The sequence below is a fragment of the Histomonas meleagridis genome (assembly GCF_020186115.1).
Source record: "Histomonas meleagridis strain 2922-C6/04-10x chromosome Unknown contig_5, whole genome shotgun sequence".
Taxonomy (NCBI): Eukaryota; Parabasalia; order Tritrichomonadida; family Dientamoebidae; genus Histomonas; species Histomonas meleagridis.
Genome location: NW_027150892.1, coordinates 322,845 through 340,171, shown reverse-complemented (window position 1 = coordinate 340,171; position 17,327 = coordinate 322,845). Strand labels below are relative to the sequence as shown.

The 17,327-nt window shown below is 27.3% G+C and overlaps 1 protein-coding gene across 1 annotated transcript; it reads right to left on the bottom strand.

Annotated features, from left to right (window-relative positions):
* Positions 1-6,208: 6,208 nt before the first annotated feature.
* On the bottom strand, positions 6,209-7,159 carry GO595_006933 (DNA repair metallo-beta-lactamase family protein; the record flags this gene model as incomplete). Its single annotated transcript, XM_067920341.1, has 1 exon — positions 6,209-7,159. The coding sequence occupies one exon, from the start codon at positions 7,157-7,159 to the stop codon at positions 6,209-6,211; it is 951 nt and encodes a 316-aa protein (XP_067772975.1).
* Positions 7,160-17,327: the final 10,168 nt, after the last annotated feature.

Here is a 17,327-nt window from a genome sequence, read left to right as displayed (position 1 = left end):
ATACTCTAGATATGTCGTAATTATCATTTTTGGCAAAATAAGAATTTGTAGATATAATTAAAAATTCAGCATTGAAATTAGAAATATTTTCTGAGTTTCTTTTGTTCAATATTAATGTATTTAGTACTGTCCTACAACCGTAGGAAATTTGAGTCGGTAGTATTCAAAAAGTAAAGACTCTATTCAATCATAATGAAGAATTTGAATAAGGTGTGATTTGCATTCAAAAATCGGCTCTTAATTCGTTTTCTGAGAAAATATTTTGATTCAATTTCATTTTGAATAATTCACAATTTTCGCCATGTTTTTTAAACAAAAATAAAATTAAGCAAAGATGCTGAAACAGATATATTCAAATAGCAAGTTATCGATATTGCATACATTATACATTGCATTAATTAAAATGAATCAAAAGAAACAATTATCATATATTAAACTAAATTACGATTAAGAATTAGGATATTGTTTTTTATATTAATTATGTTATATTAGTTCAGAATTTCATAAAATTTAATCTTTACGACGATCAGAGCAATTAAAATAAAATGAAAAAATATACAATGTTATGTGGAGGTTGAATGGAAATAATTAAATCAATTGCTCATTGTAATGATAATGTAAACATTGATTTGTAAACTTTTTGAATATAATTAATCATATGAGCTCCATTTATGAAATTAGAATAAGTTTGAATTCATCTTTAACTAAACCCCATGTTCACTATGTATTATCTATATCAAATGAAAGTCGTTCAAATTATATATTTGCCAAATTATATTTGAATGATTTGAGTAAACTCCAAATTATATTTGAATGGTTTGAGTTTGCAAATGCCGGTACATAAAATATTATTCAATTGCAGTAATTCCTGTTAAAGCACATGAAACAAATGGCATCTTATTTGCAATAAAGTAATTTTCTAATACATCGATTAAATAACTCTTCACTGTATTTGCATACCCATTATAAACGCTGTTATTTGCTGATTACAATTAAATCTTTCTTAAATCCCATCAAATATCTTATTTTGTTCTTGATTTTAAGTTGAAATAATTTTTTGACTGGATTCATTATAGTTTTTAACGTGATCATCATTAGATTCATAATAGTATATATATTTTGACATTCAAGAATTGAATTACATCAGATAATATTTTCTTCAAGGGAAGAGAATGGAATATAAATTTCATCTAAAAGTGGTAATCGATAAAAATCGATTCAACGGTGTGCTTTTATCGATAAATATCGATAAATAACTGTATTATCGTTCGATATTCGATTGATCGGCTTACGATTTAACAAAAATTGTTTTTTTTTTCGAGTTAACATCGATAAAAACCTTTTATTTATCGATATCAATCGATTTTATCGATAAATTAACGGTTATGGTCGATTAAAAACAATTCAAAAATTTTGTTTTTGAAATTGTGATAAGAAAAATATAAATATTGTTTCATTTGATCTCACTTTTATTAATGATAAATAGTTATAAGCATTTCTCTCAATCAGCAGACCTTTCAATTGACCTAGAAATTGCAAATCATTTGCATTCACTTATTATAAATGCTTAATCATAAAACCTAAAATATCCATTCACCTGGAACAGAACCAGCAGGGACATAAACAATAGCCCATCGTATAATGTTGCCTTGAGGAGCACCGCCATATGCACCAGCTGCGTATGATAGATTAACAGTAATGTTCTTGACCTTACGCATACCTTGAACAGTAGTTGGAGATACAACAATTTAGTGGTAACTAGAATCGGAAGTAAGCTCAATTGCTGAATTCTCTTTGTAAGTTGTAAATGTTGCATACTTGTTGCGACGTCCACCTGAAATTAAAGATTGTTACGGAGGTACCTTGTTCACGACGTGGCAACCAGGTAATGGATCATAGATCTTTACGCCACCCTCGCGAGATCTCAGTGCTAATGATGGTATTGCTTTGTTTGTAAGTCCTACAGATAGTATTCCAGCTGAAAACAGTTATGCTCTATCATTTCTCATATCATATGCTATCACATTACAATAAACAATTAAAATTAAACTTCTTACATAAATTGTTTCGAAGATTTCTTCAATTTGATCTTCAGGTAATTGTATTATGTACTGGTTAAAATAATGTTCAGCATTAAGCTTTTCCTTTTCGACAAAACACGTACTATTCCAATTTTCGCGTTTTATCCTCCTCCAGGAATTGTCAGGATACTGACAAAATCTGGATTCATCTGAAAAAATTATGTTTGAGATTTGTGATTGATTATTTAGAACCCACTGGTAAAATTCAAGACGTATTATTTTCTGTTGTTCTGAAACAGCTTGCCTGGTTAAAGGAAGTCTATTTATGAATCCTAACTCATTCCTTTTTTTTTAAATTGTTGTCCCGTTAAGACTAACATCAAAATTTTTATACAACATCGCTGTAAGTTTACTTTCCGTAAGTTTTTCATTGACTAATGTGTTGATCTCTATATAATCTATCATTTCAGGCGTTAGCTTTGATGTACGCCCTTTTTTATGATGATTTTGAGGTAAGTTCTCTGATATTGCATGAACTCTTTTATAACTTACATGAAATCTATTTTTTATATGATTGATTGACCACCCTTCATCAAGGGATTTTTTTATGCTTTGATCAAAACTTTGAGCTGAACCCATTGATCCGACGAAAAAAACGATCTTTTCTGGTAAAAATGTCATTTATAAAAAGTATATATATATATTCAAGTTTAATGAATTCATGTCAAACATTATCATCGTTTTACAATCACAATGCTGTTTTGATGAATTTATTTATTTATATTAAGAATGAAATTATGAAAATTAACACTGTTTAACAATTTTTTTCAGAAATTGAAAAAAAACAATATTATTTTATATATTTTAGTCTGGATAATGTGAAATGATAATTTTAATGAAACAAATTTTTGATATATTATATCATATTGCAATTATACTTTGATAATATAAACATTTTTAAGTTTAGTTTGTTGAAGTGAAAAACGAATAGGATTTCACATTTTTTCGAAAGTATAATAAAATGAATTATTATATAAATTAGATAAAACCATTGTTTAAGAAATTAAAAAAAAAAGTAATAGCAAACAAAAAAAGTAATAGCTATTACAATGTCACCAAACATATTTACAGTTATGAGATCGAATGAAAAAACATAACGAAATTGCAAAAGAATTATACGTTATTTCTGCTTGTCCAATTAATAGATTACAGACATTTCCAATTCATATTTTTTTGGCTTGTAAAAAAAATAATAATGATCCTGTAAGAATCATAAAAAAAGTTATTTAAAAATTAACTAAATCTTCTATATGTATACAATATATTGGGTCTGATTCTGATACTAAGTATCGCGATAAGTTTGATGAACAATATAATGAATGGTCAAAATATATAAGTGTAATGAATATTAATAAACCAGTGTTAATGTGGACAAGTGATGCAGCACATCTCCTCAAAAGAGGAAGATCCAGGCTTGTTATCCATAAAACACTCTATACAAGTAGAGTTGATCAGTTGTCTTTTGAAAATGATCCAAATAATCCCGCATATAATTCTCATGTGATTAATTATAATATTCTTAACCTTATGAATTCTCAATTATCTTCAAATTGGTTTAGAAACAATGGAAGAGATTCTATGAACGATTATTACCCTCACTATATATTTTCTGGCAAAACATTATTAGGTATTCTCAATTCGATGAAATCTCAAGATAATCAAAATCACATCTTATCTTATATTGTACCAATGTTATGAATTGTAAGAATTCTAAGAAATAAAAATGCAAAAATAAATTTATAATTAAAATTGGCGCATCTTTCTTTATTTATTATGCTCTTCCATAACAGTTGAATGAAATTACAATGTGGTGAAAAAGAAAACATAAAGGGAAATTATAATTCATATTTTACAACGGATATGTGTATTGATTGTGCAAATTGGCTTTTATCTGTTATTCACATTTTAGGAGGAGTAAAAGAATCATTTAGTATGTCTAAAGTAGGAATAATAACTTCTGAACATTAATTTACTCAAATTAGATATCACGCTGGGAGAGAACAAACATGTAGAAGCGTTAGATTTGCATTCGATCGAGTAATGATCATGAGACAACTCGGAGATTCATATCAAGAAAAATTTGAAAAAAGAATGTTTAGATGTGCTAAAATTGAAGAAGGAACGGTTATACTTGTACAAGTCGAAATTGATATATGCAAAATTATTGCTTATAAAATTTCAAGAATGTCTAGAATTTCATTTCCCCGTGAATGTGAATTTTATGATCTTGTAAAAGACATAAATTTAGAAAGCAAAAATGAGTTCAATAATAACGAAATTCATTTACTAAACACATTGCTAAACGATGACTTCGAAACAAAAAACAACCCAAAAAGCTGGCGAATTCAGTCATCGCGATTCCGAATTGGTCCACATAAAGTTGGACGAAATATTTCGATGAGATATGCTACTGCATTAAATGACACAAATGAGAAAAAACAAACCCAGCAGAAAAATGCAATAAAGTAATAATCATCAGTAAACTTGATAATTTTCAATATTTGGTATTGATAAAAATTGTGAATTCGTGAATTACAATGGTTTATTATCCGAAAATTGATATAAAAGTGTTGTCAACCGTCAATAAAAAAGTCGAGCGATTTCATTGAAAAAGTGAAACGAATGATTTTTCGTGTGAATTGTTTAATCTATAGATAAAATATGATGTGAATTAATTTTCATCTCGTGTTATTCTTTTTTGTTTCGATGATATCATTTATTGAAATTTTTGAATGCATTATTTATATTTCTTCAACTTTTTGAATGTTTTGTTTCTTTCCATTAACGTACGGTTATTGATCGTTCCCTTCGTTTAACTGTCATACGTATGATCATATTGCCGATACGTCACTTTCCTCAACGTTGAGGTTATTCAACGTTACAAAAAACGTGACAAAGGAATTCGAAATTCATTGGAACGTTAACGTATAGGCTAATCCAAAAGGGTTGGGAGAGTCTTATTCAATTTTGACGAAAAAGTATTCAATTTTGTCCCAACGTTCACGCGTGAACGAAGATTGAATACTTTGGAACATGTTAGGTGAAAAATAGCTAAAATTTTGTATATTTTCATTTACATTTTTTTTTTTCTCCTGATCGAGAACCTAAGTAAGAACCTAATTTGTTCGGACCATATATGGTTTGGGCATATGCGTATTTTGAAGCATATTTTGTGGTAAAAAATTACAAATTAGTACACTTTCATTATAATTTTCGGATGTACGTTGTGGTTCATTTGATTCTTTAAGCTGGTTAAAAAGAACTGAGAATGAGTCAAGAAATTAGCTAGTGAAGATTATCAGGTAACATTGTTACCCTCCCTTCTAAGAATAGTTTTGTTGACTTTGCTGTGTGAGGTCTTGCTCCATCTTGTTGGAAAACAAAACCTTTTTTTCCGAATCTGTCATTTATCTTAACTAAACTGTGAATAAGGGTCAACCCTAAATGAATGAGGTTCCCCAATCTTCATATTTAATGAAATTCTAGAGACTGAAGATTTTGAAACATCTTCTTTTTTATTAATATGACGCACTGTTAAACCTTTTTCTGCATTAAATACGGTTTTTAATTTTTGAGTTTGAGTGATTTTGAGATGAGGAAATAAAAAATTTTAATTAAAATTTACCACATATAAGTAATACTTTGGCGATACGATAAAAATCTTCTATCGTCTGTCCCCACTTTTTTGGGTTAGATCTTAACATTAAAAATAACCATAAACGAAAAAAACGTCACTTTCTCCAACGTTAAAAAAACGTAACGTGCCCAAAAAACGTTACGTTTTTTGCACGCCCAACGTTGAAAAGTGGAAATAACAATCAAAAAATTTAATGTTGACCATGTCTGATAAATACAAGAAAAGAATGGCAATGAGTTTTAATCATATTTAATTTTCTTTAATGAAATGTACGAATATTCAAAATTTAAAATATTAGCTAAAATTTAAATATTTTCTGAAATTGTAGAATTCTAGGTCTTTGAAACGACCGTTTATTATCCGATTCCGTCTTTTTATAAAGTTTTTTAATGAGTCCATGTTTTTGAGTTTTACAAAATCATCGTTTTGCAAAAAAAGGAACAAAATATCAAATGGAAAATAAATTTGTTTTAAAAAACATATTCAATATTTACAAATTATTTGCTGGCACATCTTCGCTATCCGTTGTAAAAAAATTTTGACTTTCATCAACAATTTTTTTGGCCTTCTTTGGAGGCGATGCATAAAACTCTATAAACGACTTGTTTTTACTCTTTCTCAAGTAAGGTAAAAACATATTTTGAACTTTTGCTTTTGCCTTATCAGTAAAATCAGTGATTGAACAAACAGTTACTGGTTGAACTGCTTTAACAAAAGAAATTAATTCATCTGGTGAAGAATGGTCAGAGTAAGGAACAGAAAATGATACGATTCTAATACCATTTGTTTCAAATATGTTTGGGCTTTGCCAATAAGGGTTTGCGGACCACCCCGTAAGCTGAAACGACACGACTTTTTGTATAGATGACGATCGCGCATAATTTAGGGCACCCTCAGCTGACGTATCCATCATTGACAAAACATGAATTTTTGCAATGGATTTATCATTTGTAAAAAGCTCAGACTTACGATACCCTGCAGTCATTAAATCTTTGAATGCTTTCATTCTTGTTTCAGGTGCATAAACAAGCATTGCAGTTGCATCTGCAACATCAAAAACAACATCTTCTTTCCCAATACTATATGTTCCAATAATTGACGTATATCCTTGAGGTAAATATTCTTTCAATTTAGAAATAATAAAATCAAGACATGCTTTTCTTGGTGGAATTTTAAGTCCTGAAGAAGCATATGTACAATCAATAAATAAATTATCAATAGGTGCGAATGGGATAGTATCTTCAATAACTTTTGGTTCTGCTCGAAAATCTCCTGTGAATAAAATCTTTTTTCCACTTTTGAGAACAAAAAGGAACATTGCACTTCCAGGCGTATGGTTTGCATTTAATACATGTATTGTAACATCGTCAACAACAAATGAAGTATTTGGTTCACAAATAGATAAACAAGGTTTTATCTTTGGAACTTTAATAAGAACCATTTTTGCAGTTATGTCAGTACAGTGGAGAACTCTAGGTTCTTTAAAAGATCTTATTCCAGAAAGATGGTCTTCATGAGCATGACTTAAAAATGAATGAACAAAATTTGGTGCAGTTTTACAATGCCAATCTACAGTAAAATTCGTATGTGGAACAATGCAATGTTTTGGTGGGAGCCTAAAATTTTGCTTCATTTAGTTGTAACATAACCATGATTTAAGTTGAAAATGATCGTTATTTAGCACGTTAACTTTAAACGGCTGCCTTCTCTGGAATCCCTCGACCGTTTATAATCAAAATTTTTGAATACAAATACGATGATTTTTCATTCATTAAACTCTATCGTTCAATCAAATTCAAAATTCAAAATGATTTTTTTCGTATTTTTTAATGAAATTAAAAACAATATAATATTCTGTTCTATTTATATTCGATCTTCAAATGCGCGATTTTACCATTCTTTTGTATGCAGATTACTGAGTTTGGTTGAATGAATTTAATTTTGACCAATTGAGTTTCAAATGAAAAATATTCTTTTTGGAAGTTTAAGTAATATGCTTCACAGATGTACAATGAATTTAGTGAAGCAAATGCGATATGATCGAAACCTTTATTATCAGTAAAAGAGATCAAACTTTTAATTGGAAAGTTCAAAACTCTTTTCCTAACTATTTTGCCGTTAATAGTATGCACAAACAAACAATGTGTTTTCTTACCGCATTTTGTTTTAGTGCCATAAGTTATAATAAATCCCCAACCTTTAGTAACAACAATAATTTTTGGAATATATAGTTCAATATCAAGTGATATGAAAGTATTTTGTTTTTCTAATGAAGTTAATATAACACGACCAACACCAGAGCCAATAGCAATTAAATGATTATGTCGACTAATGAAGGAAGACGTTACGGGGTTGACAAAAAACGGGAATTTTTGAATGGGGTCTGTCAGGTCAGACCTATTGAAAATTTCAATTTGCGAATTGCCAAATGAAATCAAAATCAAATCTTTTGATTTCTTTATTGATTTTACTCCGAAAAATTTACTTTTTCTACCATTTTTAATATCAATTAATTCATTACTAGAGAATATTAAGTCTTCTTTGATGGTAAATATCTTGAAATTAGGAATAGAGATATTTGTTTTAGTAATTGATTGTTTATCCGTTAAAACTTTATAAAGATTTCCTTCAATATCTGTTACATAAATTATATTTTTATGAATTTCAGCATATTTAACTGAGATAAATGTGTCGAAAAGTGATAATGTTGAAACAGATTTTTGAGGTTTGTTACGTTTTGGATGAGGAAACTTAAATAATTGCGAAGGTAATTGTCCATTTTTAATTTTCTTGTTTACAATTTCATCATTTGTAGGATAACATGAATCATAAATTTCTTTAGCATACACATTATTAACTTTTAAATTATTTTGATTAATGCCGAACATTAAATCGATCCATTCATTTAAATGTTCAGATACTTCTTCACTTTCAAGGATTTTTTTATGTTGATACACAAAGTCTAATTGATTATTCGACCATTTAGGTAAAGTCACATCATTTAAAAACTCAGGGAAACAAAAAAATTCTGGAATTAATTCTCTAAAATCATTACTATCGGATGTCACATTTTTGTAAAGCTTTGAAATTGATGTGAATTTTAAACATTGATATTTTTCGAATCGTTCTTTCATAGCAAAAGTATTAATTTGAGATTTTTGATATTTTTCACGATTACTCATTTTTAATGAAATAATGTTTGTTACGTAAGGGCTAGATCTAACTCTATTTTTCACTGGTTTAGGAGGAATTAATTGTAATTCATCTTTATTAAAATGTGAAAAATATGAATTAATCACATCAAGAGTTAAAGGTCCTTCTTCATATAAATAACCAGGAGGATCAATGATATCACGATCGATCATTAAATGTTTTAATATATTTAAGCGAATTTTATCCATAGCACCTATTGGAACATTAAAATTCCGTATGTTTGATATAGTATCACCTGAATAAGATGATAAAACCCAAGGAAATATTGGGTATTGGATTAATGAGTTAAAAGATCTTCCTGCGAAGACATTAATTTTCATTAAATAATCGAAGTTAGATATACGACAATTTACCCAATCTTCAACTAATGAGTTTTGGAATGATAAAAATATTTTCGATTGATTCGGATGTTTTTCTTTAATAATTTTTATGAATTGTCCTCTTTCATTTATTGTCTTAAAGACTAAAAACAAAGTTTTACCATTACAAAATATTAATTCAAGTGAATTTGAGATATGTAAATATTTTTGTAATATCAAATTTTTGATATTTTTAATTTGATATAATTTTTCATATTGATTATTCTTCTTTAATATAAATGTTTCTTGTCCAAATATTAATCGATAAACTTTTACGCCTAAAGGATTAACTTTACCGCAATAAATTTCATTATCATTTGTATCATTCGGTATAATTGGTATATAATTTTTATTCACTTTTTCTTCTGATAAAACATATTTAAGTTTCGTTGGTATACCAAATGTTGTTAATGTATAATCACGTTTCATATTTTGTTTGATTACCAAACTCCATGGATCATTACGTAAATTCATTGCATTCCAAATCGATGAATATTTCTTTTGGTTATCACGAAATACTTTAATTTGTTTATCAAGGATTTCGATTAATGTGAATTTTTGTGTTGGAGATTGGAACAGATTTTTATATTCATTAATACGTAATTTAACATTTGATATAAATGATTGAACTTCTTGAATTATATTATTAACTGTGTTTTGTTTCATTAATAAATTTGATTCACATTTTGAAAATGCATCGAAAATGTTTTCTTTATTAGCAGTATTATCTTCATATGCTAAAAATGTTGATTTAATTTGGAAACGTTTTAATTGCATACACATTAAATTAATATAACTTTGTGCTTCGAATTGGATATTAAATGGCACAACTAAATTCTCTAAAAACGAAGTAATATAATCTTGATGAAAACGTATCAAAAAATATCCTAATAATAATTGAAGTTTAAATGTATTTCGACCTAATGAATTACTTTGTAATAATTTAAAACATGATAACGCAAGTTCTTCATCAATCCATTTCGACTTCGAATCAATATGTAACCCAAAACGTTTTGTTTGTAAAGGTTTATAATTTAAAACAGAATTTAAAAATTCATCGAAATCAAATAATGAAATATTTGGGTTTAAAAAAGGTGTTTCATTAATATCATCTTTAAAGAAGAAATATGTTTCTGCTATATTAACTAATTGGAACAAATTAAATTCATTTGTTTCTATCTCATGAGAATTAAAACTTTCAATAACTAATTTTAAAAACATTGATTGTAAATAACTTGTATTATAACTATAAATTTTCGAGATTAATTCAATAATAGAAAATACTATTCCCCAATCGAAATTTAAAAACGAACGAAATATTTTTGTACGAATTATTTGATTATTCGAAAGTACTGCTACAATTATAGGTAAAACTAATTCATACGAATATTTAAAATCAAAGTTCATATCAAAATCATCAATTAATGTATAATCAGGATAAATTAATGATAAATAACATGTGAATTGTATAATATGTTCTTTAATAATTAAATCATTTAATTCTTTCGATATAACACTTTGAGAAAATTGTTCTAATAAGATATATATATGTATTAATTTTTCAGCTCGATTATTTATAGTTTTGATGAAATTAATAATAATGTTTAATAATTGAATATATGATTTACCATTTTGTTTTTCTAATAATGCATATAAAGATAAAACAAATTTTTCATTTTTTATTATTTCAGGTGAAGTTTTTATTAAATATTCAATGATGTTTAACATTTCATTAAATGCTATATCATTCATAAAATAACAATAATTCATGAAAATAGAAAACTCATCGATTTTAAAATCAGATGTTAATTGTGTTAACATATTACATAACATTTTATAACATCGAAAACATGTTACAGATGATAACGATTTAGCTATTTTACTTGGGATTTGATGTGTAACTTCAATTGATATTGAAGTATTAAACAAAACTAAAATATTCGATAAAAACTCCGAAAAACTCGTGTTATTCTTAAACTCATTAATTAATTCAGTGGACCAATGTTTAATAATCAAAAGTAAATCATTATTATTATTACAAGAAAACCATAAATTAAAATTAAATATTAAGTTGATATAAAATGATTTAGAATAAATCGGATTTAATTGTTGAAAACTTTGATAAATCTTTAAATAAATTTGATAATTTAATAAATCTGATGCATTCTCTATAAAATAAAATGCAATTTCATTAAAATCAAATTCAGGATTATTTTGTAAGTTAATTAATGATGTAATAATATCATAAATTTCATTATTTTTCGACCTAAAAAGTGGATAAATAATATGTAAATTCTCTAATAAAACTTTTATAAATGATTTTAAGATGATTTGTTTATTATAATCTTGTAAAGCTTCTTGAATTCTTTTAGTTTGAAGTTTAGGATATATACAGATCGAATTGATTTGAATTGTTTCTTGTGGTAATTCTTGAATTTGTACTTTCTCCATTAAATCTTTTGATATAAATGAAATTAAATTCTTTTTAGGTGAATATTTTATACAAAAATCTTTTGAACTTTGATTAATTTTATATACTATTGCACCAATTGTTAAACATAAAACATTTTCATTTTCATAATATAATTTAAAAATATCATTAAATTCATATCGAACGAAATTATTAAAAAATATCGAAAAACCATTTTTAATATTAAATTTCATTTGATTATAATTTTGTATTAATTTCTTTAATATCGAAATTAATGTTTGTGTTTCAGTCTTAAATATATTTATATTCATTAACTTCTCAATAACTTCAATTGAACAATCGATACTTACTATTTTAATGAAAAGTTGTAAACATTTCTCACGAATAGACTCATTATTTTCGAAAATAGACAACAAAAATGTATCTAAACCACATTCATGAAATTGCACAGCGTTATAAGGTGAATAATCAATAAGTTCATTAATAAAAGAAAATATTTTTGTGCTATAATCTTCCGAATTCTGATATAATAAAATTAATAATTTCGCAGCATTCGGTTGATGCACTAAAAACTTTTGTGGATATTCAATTAATTTATTTCCTGAAATTAATTTTATTATCTTTAAAAACATTTCATTCGGTATATCTTCATTAAAAGATTTGGAGATAACTTCGATATAATCTTCTTTAAGTTTAATTATACGTGAAATATTTAATAATATATCAATAAATTTGTTTAAAAAGGTTTGACAAATTTGATTCTTTTTATCGATTTTAGCTAAACATGAAATTAATGGTTTTAATAATGAAGGAAAAAATGAAATTTTCTCTATTTCTAATATATCGATGATTTTAAGAGACATTAAAACATATTTTTCCTCAGGGAAATATTCGGAAATCATATCAAACACTAAAACTATTGCATCCTCAACATTTTTCGTTTTGAACTTAAACAAATACTTAAAAACGAATGAAAACAAATTCGGCTCAAAAATTAATGAAATAAATGCTCTAACGAATGAATCTGTTGAAAGAGTTTCAACTAATTCTTCGTCAACAAAAAAAGATGATAAAGCTTGAAATGCATTTGTCCTTGCACGTTCAATTATTTGGTTCCCTTGGAATTGTAATCTTTGATAATTTAATATCGATTTCGTAAATATTTCAACAACTCTTTGAGAATTCTTAAATAACTTTGTCTTGTCAGGAATTTGCGAACATTTTATAGCTAACTCGCCAAACAACAATGGATATGGTAATGAATTCTCTAACACATAACAAATAGCATCAATTCCTCCAATTAACAAACATTCAAATGCAACAGATTTTAACCCATTAATAGCTTCATTTGGTATAATGTTTTGATTATATAAGATAAACGAAAAAATGGTTTGCGTCATTTGTGGAACTGGAAATCCTTTTTCTTGATTTATCTTACAGATTACAAATAAAGTCGCAAACGCATTAAACATATTATTGTTTTCAATCGGCGTTTCATTGATCTTTTCTAAAAATGCATTTGAAAACCCAAACGCTATTTTTGGATCATTAGCAAATGAATCAACAAGAATTTCTAAAATATTCGTAAGTTCATATCCAACTAATGTTTCAATCGCCATCATAGATGGACTACTTGTATCAAATGTTAAGCCAGTAGTAAAAGTGGGTATATCACTGATTTGAAATGTTGGAGAAATCTTTTCAGTAACTTCAAATTTCCCTAACGGTTCCGGCACTTTTTGGACCGATATGGACATTTCTGAGGAAAGTGCTAGGTCAAAAACCGCTGACGCACAAACGCCGAACATTTTTTCAATGATATCGTACTTGGAAAACCGTATCACATGACGAAGGAAATTGATGCCTAATGGATCAAGTTTGGAGAGGAATGGATAAATAGAAAAATCAATCTCATCTGATACTCCTGGTGGAAGGGAATCAAATGAATCAAGAATTTTAGAAATCGTGTGAAATATTGATTCAACATCTGGCGTTCTGTTTTTTGAGAGTTCAAAGGAAATTTCTTTAAGAATTAGAGGAATGATTGAATATGCTTGTGGTGGAAGATCATGAACTTTAAATAGTTGTGAAATTATTTTGGTGACTTCGCTTAAATTAGAATAATCTTTGTTGTGGTCATACATCCCAATGGTAAATAAAAAGGCATCAATCGCAATTGAACTATATGATGATTTCATACAAAACAATAATGCTTCTAAAATTAATGAAAAAAACTCGAGATTTTGGGTACGTTCACAATATATTGTCCATGATACATACCCTACAAGAAAATATTGCGAAATTAATTCGATTTCTGGTGGAGTCAAATTTGGAAGTTTTAAAAAAGTTTCGAATGATTGCAATATGAACGGAAATCTAAAACCAATTGTTTTCATTGCACTGGCACGTGTAAGGCCATTTTGTAGACACTGATTTAACTGATCAATTAACTTTGAATTATTTGGAAGTGGATTTCTTTCAATAAAAGAGAGAATGGTTTTGTTTGTTGTAAGTTTTCGTGGCGTTCTAATTGGTTTAATTTGCAAAATGGAAAAAAGAGGATCAAATTTCGCAAATTTGTTCATTTTGCAATTTGTTTGATTTATTTTTCCTGCTATTTTTTTGTGTGATTTTTGATCGTCGATTTTTTTTTGGTATGAAATCATGTTTTTTTGGTTTGTCATAAGCGCAGCATCAAAAACACATATATAGAAGTGGCATAAGATTTATTATAACTAATGATTCATCTATATTTATATGAATAATTGATGATTGAAATTTTTAAAAATCTATTGATAATCATCTTTATTCCAAATATTTTTAATAAAAAAGGTTTAAATAACAAGAAAAACAATTAACTTTATTGATTTCATCTAACTCTATTTATCAAACTCTAATCAGGCGCATTACATTTGTTGCAATATCACCTCCAATTCCTGAAGAACATTTAGATTTTTCATCTTATCGTTATTCGATTTCTTTAGTATCCTCAAAAATTTACTTATGTTTGAAGGTGTTAATAATGGGAAAAAAACATTACTCGAAATTTTGATTATTTTTTTGATTTTTTCAACAATTTCTGTTGTGAGTTTAATCAACAAATCCGAAACTTTTAACTCAAATATTAAATTGATAGCAAAGAAATATAATTTGATTTGTTTATCCTTTCGGTCACAAAACTCATCTAACATTAAAATCTTTTCGATTCCATGGCATACAATATCAGCTTGATTGTTTTCATTAGCTATAAAACAAAAACTTGAAATTTCATCTTTGGTCTCACACTTTTCGAGTAAAGTATTCAATGACTCCTTTGAAATTGTTTTGTTTCTTAAATGATACAACAAAACTTTTAATGGTATCATTCGCGTATGACTATAACTTAATAACTTAGCAATAAATTTATCAACAGGAATTTGAGAGTTATAGTAATCATAAATATTATATAAAATTGTTGTGCAATCAATTTCAGATGATGCTCTTTTTATAAAATTCATAATTTCTTCAAGCGAACTCTTTTCTTTAACGAACCTAAAAATGATAATTTTTAATAATTCTTCCGAATAAAAAACAAATGGTTCCCCAAAAACAATTCGAAAAAAATTGGAATCAAAGTCATTATTTGTGACCATCGCTACTAATGAATGATCTAATATCTTGTTTCTTTTTTCTAATTCATTTGAAAGCATTTTTCGTACTTGATTTGGTGGAACGTTGCGATCGACTTTTTCTATAAACTCTATCGTCATCTCGGAACCGTTTTCTGGTATCGGCGCTATTTCTGAGTATTGGACTGCCCCAAGTTTATCTAACAAAAAGTGATGGATTTCATCGGTTTTCCACTTTTCGGCACAGAGCTTTAGAACTTGCAAATTTCCTGTTTGTAAAAAATGGTGCGTTAAAGTTAAATTAAATTGATCAACAAACGATGCCTTAGAGACAAAATTAAATGCAATTAATGGGTCAATATCTGTGATGACATCTAACAAAAGATTTTTATTGTATTCTTGGTCCTTTGATATAGTAAAAAAATCCGAAATTATATCCAAGTAATCTGTAATTGCGCCTTTGTTTATTGTTTTAATAAGTACTTCAACAAAATTTTTGATGATGAGTATGTTATTAGAGGCTTTGGATTCATTATATAAAGAACAAACACACGATTTTTGGTCAATTTTAGAGTCGTGAATGGAATATTGGACCGCTGATTCTATCATTAAAAACGCATCTTTTTCATTATTGGGATAAATATTTGTAAACTTTGGAAAGAAAAATAACATACAGCGGTAAGTTTCAATAAGGTGCTCAAGTGTTAAAAAGTTGCAATATTTAGGTAAATAATTGATTAATATAAAGCGTAAAAAAAATCCACTGACGGGATGAGAAGCAGCTGAAATCATGGAATAAAAGGTTTTGATTTGGTTTTCGTCTTTGGTAGCACAAGCAATAAGGAAAATAACATAAAGTCGAGGAATAACTTTTGGAGAACGAAGAGCTAAATTAAACCCTTCTTGTAATTCTTTTAATGTAAAAATGGAAGAAAGCTCTTTTATATAATTTGCAAAGTGTGATGAAGATTCACCAAAATTATCATAATATTCATTAAAATTTGTATTTCTAGAATAACAGAAAGATTCGCAAAAACTAAGCAATGATCCTATTTTTTCTTTGATATTTTTATTTCTTCCAGTTGCAGCCATGTACCAATTTGATTAACGAAAGATATCTGCTGAAAACGGTTTGCCATTTCGGTTATCGATTCAAAAAAATTGTATCGTAGTATATCGATAAGATTTACATTTCTTGCAATAACATGTTCAAGATGTCATATAGAAATAGTTAAACTACATTTTGATCAATAAGAAACTGATGCTAGTGTGTAAGATATTTGTCTGTTATATATTTAGAAAAAATAAAATAAAATTGATTCAATTATAACATCAAAAAATTGACATTAAAAGAATTAACTTATACTATATAATCATTCAAATACTTAAAAGTTTCCAAAGTTATTTTCATTTATCCTCGATCAGTGTTACAAAAATTCGAGTTGCTTATTTCAAAATTAAGATAACAAAAACGTTTTATTTTTAAGGATATTCTGCTTTTTCATAATTCAAAACAAAAGTTGGAGCTTCGAGATCCTTTTCGCCATACTTAGCTCTGTATGTTGGCTCTATGTCAGCTTGTTTAGTTGATTTTACTTGTATTACTTCGCAATTTGATAAGAATATCAAATCCATTAAAAATGAACTCGAAAAAACGCACAAAATTACGTAAAATACTTTCATATACCGTCTTGACAACAACTTAATAACGAAAGGAACATCATTTCCAGCAATCAAAGGATCCAAATTCGCATCAATATAAGACTGCGATGTAAAAATTCCTTGGTTATTCTTTTTTAAATCGTTAAATTCATTTATCATTGCATTGCTCCAAAGATTTTTATTTTCGAATATTACACAAACTGGATGATCTGTTGGAATGTGCGCAAACTCTTCTTTCTCTTCCCATGTGGCATATTCAACTTCTTTATATAGTGTTTTTGGTTCTTTGTGAGATTCGTGAAAGATTTTATAGAATGGTGGAGTGGTTCGAATATC